The 7,363-nt window shown below is 43.3% G+C and overlaps 2 protein-coding genes across 2 annotated transcripts; one reads left to right on the top strand and one right to left on the bottom strand.

Moving 5' to 3' along the window:
- Positions 1 to 316: 316 nt before the first annotated feature.
- LOC149980201 (uncharacterized) lies at positions 317 to 1,159 on the top strand. The gene is made up of 2 exons (XM_090187893.1): positions 317 to 755; positions 879 to 1,159. Exon 1 carries the CDS (start codon positions 317 to 319, stop codon positions 695 to 697), a length of 381 nt encoding a protein of 126 aa, XP_090044019.1. The 3' UTR covers positions 698 to 755; positions 879 to 1,159.
- A 1,513-nt stretch (positions 1,160 to 2,672) lies between these two features.
- On the bottom strand, positions 2,673 to 5,087 carry LOC110534790 (ladderlectin-like). The gene is made up of 9 exons (XM_021619740.3): positions 5,003 to 5,087; positions 4,710 to 4,797; positions 4,565 to 4,615; positions 4,391 to 4,447; positions 4,084 to 4,146; positions 3,720 to 3,811; positions 3,380 to 3,505; positions 3,026 to 3,125; positions 2,673 to 2,931 (listed from the first exon to the last, which is right to left on the bottom strand). Exons 2-9 carry the CDS (start codon positions 4,768 to 4,770, stop codon positions 2,858 to 2,860), a joined length of 624 nt encoding a protein of 207 aa, XP_021475415.2. The 5' UTR covers positions 4,771 to 4,797; positions 5,003 to 5,087; the 3' UTR covers positions 2,673 to 2,857.
- Positions 5,088 to 7,363: the final 2,276 nt, after the last annotated feature.

The raw sequence follows: 7,363 nt of genomic DNA, 5'->3' as shown, positions 1-7,363 counted from the left end.
TTATGTTGCATTTGACACTCTGAAGCACAAAGCAATGGATGTGGCAGCCTGCAAAGCTAGCATTGAGGAGCTGGTTCAACACATCCAGAGCAAGAAGTCTGACTCTGCCTTTGACAGTGTCTACCAGAAGGCTGAGAGATTGGCTCAACACCCATGCAAAAGTCTCAAGTAGACGGATGACTTAGACCCTCTGACACACTTCAAGGCTGTGTACTACGAAGCTCTGGAAACCGTCATCTCTCAGATCCAGGTTTGTTACGCACATCTGGATGACCTACGCTTCCTCGAGCTGCTGGATCCAGCGAAGTTCACTGACATGAACATCCATTTCGCAACAGATGTGGTGGATAGCCCAGTGAAGCTCTACGAGGGCTTCTTCAACATGGACAGGCTCAGAGTGGACCTGAAGGCATTCTACATAGGCCAAGGACAGCAGCAGGACAGCCACAAGCTCTGTGAATCGCTCTGTTTCATCCGGTCCCAGAAGAACCCACTACCAGAGCTCTACAAGCTGATGTGCCTTGTGGCGACCATTGGAGTGACCTCAGCCGACGCGGAGGAAAGCTTCCCCTGCCTGAAGCGCATTCATGACTTTGTGAAAGGGGAAAAGTTGGACGATCAGCTCCACCAGAACATGGCCATGATGTGCATAGAGAATGAGGGTTTGTCACGAACTCGGGGAGCAGCACTGGTATGACAAAGTCACGAACCTCTGGGCCAGAAAGACCAAGAGAGAAGATGAGTTCATCACCAAGGTATGTCACCTTTAGAGAGTGTGTGTGTGGGTGTCTGAGTGTGTGCCAAACTATACCACTCTATTGTTTTGATGAAATGGCCTGGTTATTGTTATTTAGAGCAGTATGAATGTGTTGTTACAGATGGCTGCAGGAGGGTTGAAAGGACAGGCAGCAAAGAGGACCTCCTCAGCAACAGAGGACACTCAGGAGCCACCAGCAAGCATGATGACGAGGTTCTCACCTGAATGATCTGAATCTAGATTACAACACACAGGTCTTGCCATCATTGTATGATTTTTTTTGTGTGTAAATGAACTGAAGCTTACGGACAATGTCAAGGTGATGAGTTATTCCCCATTTTTGATGAACAAATAAGGTTTTATATGTCAGATGGCTAAATAAAGAGCAAAATTCTGGATTATTATTATTTGTGGCCTGGTCCTATAAGAGCTATTTGTCACTTCCCACAAGCCGGGTTGTGACAAAAACTCACTCATTCTCATGTTTAATACATTTATTGTATAGTTTGTGTGTGGCAGGCTTACAATGATGGCAAACCAACAACATTTGTGTTTTGCTGACCCTGGTGCCAGAGGTGATACGCAGCTGGAGGTTGAATGTTTGAAGGGGTATGGGACTATAAAATGTTTGGGAACAACTGCCTTAGACAATTACCCCCTCCACAAAAATATACCATATGTTGAATGCTTAGGCCGAGTTTTTTTTAAAGTTATCTGATCGAATTAAACGCATATAAATAGAATGGCATTCCCATTCAAGTTAATTAACCCATTCTATTCATTAGCCATTTGTTTTAACTAGGCAAGACCGTTAAGGACAAAGTATTATTTATAATTACAGCCTAGAACAGTGGGTTAACTGTCTTGTTTAGGGGCGGAATGACAGATACGTATCTTGTCAGGTCAGGGATTCGATCGAGCAACCTTTACAGTTTCTGGCCCAGCCCTTTAACCACTAGGCTACCTGCTGCTCCAAGAACCCACCTGTCGCCCCATTTAAAACAATTTGATTGCCGAAATCTGATCAGATAACATTGGCCGGGGGATTGGACAGATGTGAGTTCCCAGAGTTACTTTTATTTGGTTAGTAAATTATACTGATTACAGTAGAACCCCAGAGTTACTTTTATTTGGTTAGTAAATTATACTGATTACAGTAGAACCCCGATTTATTTCATTTTATAGGTGTAGCCAGCCTACTACAGTAGTTCAATCAACTCCCTTTGCTCTTGGTCGTTTATGCCAATGGAGCCCAGTAGGTGGCGGTATAGGCCTACACATTCCTCATTTTCATTAGTGGCTGGTGCGCTATCACCGTCACAAGAAGCCAGCAGAAACGAACGGGTGAACATTTGACATGAGTTAAGTTATTACAAGACGTAGATAAATTTAACCTTGAGATGTATGTTTTTTCTGTGACATTTATTCATGATAATAGTCATTTCAATGACAACCAGAAATGTACATCAGAATTTGAGTTTAACAAGTTGTCACCTGTCACTTTGTTTTCGTGAAAATAAATATTGTTTTAATGACAATAACTAGTTGCACTTTCTCCAGATTGTGTATGGCCTACGTTCATTGTAAAACGCTTTGTTTGAGTAGAACAACTTATAAAAAGGTGCCGTTTTATCTTCTATGAATTCTAAAGTTAGTTTCCCCACCATATTTTGAGATTAGGTTATTTTACGGCTCACTTTTCTGCCATGTACAGTATAAAGATGTCAAGCCCAAGACAGATCTCGACAAATGGGTAAATTGAGGCTTAATAAATTGAGGACCCTCCAGCCTTTTTGTCCTCGTCTCAAATCCTTTATACTGATCTATTTTATATGCGTAGAATTAAAAAGCAAATGTACCGGTCTTAGACAATACTGCCATCTTTCAGAAAGTACCAGCCTATACAATGTCATAGTACTTTAAAAAATGTTTATTACTGGAAAACAAAAACGGTTGAGATACATAAATGGGAAATTACATTTGAAATCGCATCACATTTAGCCCTTTGGCGAACACTAGTCATTTACAGTCAGTAAACAGCCCACATTGAAAGCGGTTAGAAAAGGTGTCAAGCAATTAACAGTATCTTCGCAATGTTGACTAACAGCGATAGTTGTGCACGCAGATGAATGGTAATTGTCCGCCACATCCGCAGTTCCTCCACCCCTGGCCCACTACCAAAGGAAAAATGACACAAAAAAAAGTAATGTCGGTCATTTGATCGGCTTAGTTCTGGGACTATGCTACATCTTTAGGTTCATGTCTTACCAGCAGATTGCAGGTACATGCAGGGGTTGCTGGTTGCGGTGCTCTGGCTGTACCAGTTGGTGTAATACATTCCTGAGCGGTCGATCCACATCCAAGTTCCCTGAGAAAACAAAGAGTCATAAGACTTAGCTGCACTACTGTCCCTTACCACTAACAGATCTGATATCATACCTAGCTGCATGATTCAAATATCAGAAGCTATTTAAACACAAGGCTCAGAGTGTTTCCCGGCCATGTGCTCTGAGGGAAAACTCTAGGGCCCGGAACTGTTTCTTGACCGGTCACTGTCAGAAAAACTTGGGGCGCTACGTATGCTTAGATGGCGGAGGTTTTCAGGGCAACCCTTTCTCTCACCTGGAGGTAGAATCCACCTATCCAGGCGGTGGCTCTGTTGGCTGTTCTGGTTATCTGTTGCAGGTAACGATACTCGGGGGAGGAGCTGGCAGAGGCCAGGCTGGCGCCCAGTTCATTGCAATGTTCCTGAAAGAAGAGCAGGGGAGGTGAGGGGTGAGACACGTGCACACACTCACACAGTAGGCCTGCACATGAACAAAAGTGTTGCGCTCCCTCATAGTGACATTACAGTATACAGACACAAACGCACATTTTTTGAAAGTGAACAATTTGCAGTCATAGTAACATATTCAGGTCAAGATTTTAGACACTAAATATATTACATTGAGAAGTGCGTTACCTCGGCTCCGAACCAGGACCGAGGAGTGTTCACAAACATGTAACACTTGGACTGGTAGCTGAACCATCCGTCAGGGCAGAACCTGCGTGCCGCTGTGAAGACGAAAATAAAATACAACAATGGTTTGACATCGCAATACAAGGAGTTGATATTGTCAAGAGTATGAACTTTCCAAAGTAAAACTTTTGATCTCATAATGTAAAACATGAATGTTTATTTAGTCATGCTGGTGATTTTTCCCTCCCTGCTGATGGGAAATCAAAACATTATTTCATTGTGATCATGCATTGCACGGTATACACAGGCATCAATAGTAGAACCAGTGATGGTTAACTTAACATCATTCATCATGGAGAGTCCCTACCTTTATCTTTAGGTGCTGCTGCAGCCACCTCAACTGCCTCATTCTCATCTTCTGAAAAGACACCTAAACACATAATAAGACAAGAATATCACTTTGAAAGCCACCAGCAAATCACAGACAATGAGATTCAATATATGTATTTTCATAGCTAATATTTTATACATGGCCTGTAGTTTAATTCGTTTGTTTTGTACCAATGTGAAGAAATTGTTATTGATCAGGAAATGATGTGATGCTCAAATGAGGTGATGCTCCACCATAGACATTGATGCTCTTGCTTGATTAAAGCCTATAGAGAAGAACTGACCTGGGGCATCACTCAGCTTCTCCTCTGCTGCAGGAGCCTCAACCTCAACAGCCTCCTCTGCAGAAACATGGAACAAGGAAATCAATTTGACTTTCATTCAACTGGGAATTGGGAGAAATATTGATTCAGTGCTCAATTACTGCTCTCAGTACAAACATAATTAGAGCTACAAACCTGGGGCACTTTTTGGCTCTTCTACCGCCACAGCATCGCTCTCCACAGGAACTTAAAGGGGAAAACACAACTATTGTCATTATTCAGTAACAATTAATTACCCTGTGCTGTATTAGTGACATTGTTGAGTATTTGGCTGACTTACCTGCTGCTGCCCTAGCAGAGAGGGCGACACAAAGTAGTGCAAAGATGATCAGAACCTTCATGGTGGTGATGATGGTGGTGCTGCTTGTCTGGATGAAAAGGGAGAGAACGTGTTGGAGAATCAACTAGAGAGAATGATACACAATCATATTTCCCTACAGAAGACAACCTTAAAAATATAGCTGAAAGTTCTTCATCACCACAGTAAATACATACATCTAAACGGAGAAAGGGAGAGAAAATAAGCCATGTTGAATGAGTCCGACACTAGGCAATAGATGCTGTAGGACTTACCTTTTGTAGTAGGTAAATCACTGTTTTCTTCAGGTACTCTTCCACAGGTAGGCCAGTGATGGAATGATGAGTGGAGATTCGTGCTCTCTTTATATACTGTTGTGTCCCGCAAACTTTCACTTATGCACTTGCCGTGAATGACGAAACAGCGTTGAACTTTGACACTTTATGGCTTTGTGTTTATACTTCAGATGACATAACATAGTAAAAGTAAATCCAGGACACTGCCGTTAGTATGGTATGTTACGTTTCGTTTCAATTTGTGGATGTCCATCATCCGTTTCATATTGTATGGTATGAATAAAAATGTGTCTGATATGTTACAAATTGCAATTCGTACAAAGTTATGAATTTGCAAAACATATATGTTACGAATTCCAATTTTTTGTGGCTAATGTTAGTTAAGTGGCTCAGTTTAGCTAGGTTGCTAATGTTAGCTAGGTTGCTAACGTTAGTCATGTTAGGGGTTAGGAGTTAGGTTAAAAGCTTAAGTTTAGGGGAAGGGTTAGCTAACATGCTAAGTAGTTGCTCCGTAGCTAAAAAGTAGTAAATATTTGCTAATTAGCGCAAATGGTAAAGTTGTCCATGATACGATTTCAAATCAAATCAAATCACATTTTATTTGTCACATACACATGGTTAGCAGATGTTAATGCGAGTGTAGCGAAATGCTTGTGCTTCTAGTTCCGACAATGCAGTAATAACCAACGAGTAATCTAGCTAACAATTCCAAAACTACTACCTTATACACACAAGTGTATAGGGATAAAGAATATGTACATAAAGATATATGAATGAGTGATGGTACAGAGCGGCATAGGCAAGATGCAGTAGATGGTATCGAGTACAGTATAAACATATGAGATGAGTATGTAAACAAAGTGGCATAGTTTAAAGTGGCTAGTGATACATGTATTACATAAAGATGCAGTAGATGATATAGAGTACAGTATATACGTATACATATGAGATAAATAATGTAGGGTATGTAAACATTATATTAAGTAGCATTGTTTAAAGGGGCTAGTGATATATTTCACATCAATTCCCATTATTAAAGTGGCTGGAGTTGAGTCAGTGTGTTGGCAGCAGCCACTCAATGTTAGTGGTGGCTGTTTAACAGTCTGATGGCCTTGAGATAGAAGCTGTTTTTCGGTCTCTCGGTCCCAGCTTTGATGCACCTGTACTGACCTCGCCTTCTGGATGATAGCGGGGTGAACAGGCAGTGGCTCGGGTGGTTGTTGTCCTTGATGATCTTTATGGCCTTCCTGTGACATCGGGTGGTGTAGGTGTCCTGGAGGGCAGGTAGTTTGCCCCCGGTGATGCATTGTGCAGACCTCACTACCCTCTGGAGAGCCTTACGGTTGTGGGCGGAGCAGTTGCCGTACCAGGCTGTGATACAGCCCGACAGGATGCTCTCGATTGTGCATCTGTAGAAGTTTGTGAGTGCTTTTGGTGACAAGCCAAATTTCTTCAGCCTCCTGAGGTTGAAGAGGCGTTGCTGCGCCTTCTTCACGATGCTGTCTGTGTGGGTGGACCAATTCAGTTTGTCTGTGATGTGTACGCCGAGGAACTTAAAACTTACTACCCTCTCCACTACTGTTCCATCGATGTGGATATGGGGGTGTTCCCTCTGCTGTTTCCTGAAGTCCACAATCATCTCCTTAGTTTTGTTGACGTTGAGTGTGAGGTTATTTTCCTAACACCACACTCCGAGGGCCCTCACCTCCTCCCTGTAGGCCGTCTCGTCGTTGTTGGTAATCAAGCCTACCACTGTTGTGTCGTCCGCAAACTTGATGATTGAGTTGGAGGCGTGCGTGGCCACGCAGTCGTGGGTGAACAGGGAGTACAGAAGAGGGCTCAGAACGCACCCTTGTGGGGCCCCAGTGTTGAGGATCAGCGGGGTGGAGATGTTGTTACCTACCCTCACCACCTGGGGGCGGCCCGTCAGGAAGTCCAGTACCCAGTTGCACATGGCGGGGTCGAGACCCAGGGTCTCGAGCTTGATGACGAGTTTGGAGGGTACTATGGTGTTAAATGCTGAGCTGTGGTCGATGAACAGCATTCTCACATAGGTATCCCTCTTGTCCAGATGGGTTAGGGCAGTGTGCAGGGTGGTTGAGATTGCATCGTCTGTGGACCTATTTGGGCGGTAAGCAAATTGGAGTGGGTCTAGGGTGTCAGGTAGGGTGGAGGTGATATGGTCTTTGACTAGTCTCTCAAAGCACTTCATGATGACGGAAGTGAGTGCTACGGGGCGGTAGTCGTTTAGCTCAGTTACCTTAGCTTTCTTGGGAACAGGAACAATGGTGGCCCTCTTGAAGCATGTGGGAACAGCAGACTGGGAAAGGGATCGATTGA

The sequence above is a fragment of the Oncorhynchus mykiss genome, chromosome 10 (assembly GCF_057628025.1).
Source record: "Oncorhynchus mykiss isolate SJ-2025 chromosome 10, ASM5762802v1, whole genome shotgun sequence".
NCBI lineage: Eukaryota > Metazoa > Chordata > Actinopteri > Salmoniformes > Salmonidae > Oncorhynchus > Oncorhynchus mykiss.
Note: the sequence above shows the minus strand (reverse complement) of the source record. Positions and strands in the feature narration are given on the sequence as shown.

What these genes read in the sequence shown, in the direction of transcription:
- LOC110534790 (XM_021619740.3), bottom strand. Translation starts at nt 4,770, where the DNA reads ATGAAGGTTCTGATCATCTTTGCACTACTTTGTGTCGCCCTCTCTGCT. An exon ending in CTCTGCTAGGGCAGCAGCAG is followed by an intron (nt 4,616 to 4,709) that starts GTAAGTCAGCCA and finishes TTCCCCTTTAAG; the next exon opens with TTCCTGTGGAGAGCGATGCT. An exon ending in AGCAGCACCTAAAGATAAAG is followed by an intron (nt 3,812 to 4,083) that starts GTAGGGACTCTC and finishes TCGTCTTCACAG; the next exon opens with CGGCACGCAGGTTCTGCCCT.
- LOC149980201 (XM_090187893.1), top strand. Translation starts at nt 317, where the DNA reads ATGAACATCCATTTCGCAACAGATGTGGTGGATAGCCCAGTGAAGCTC.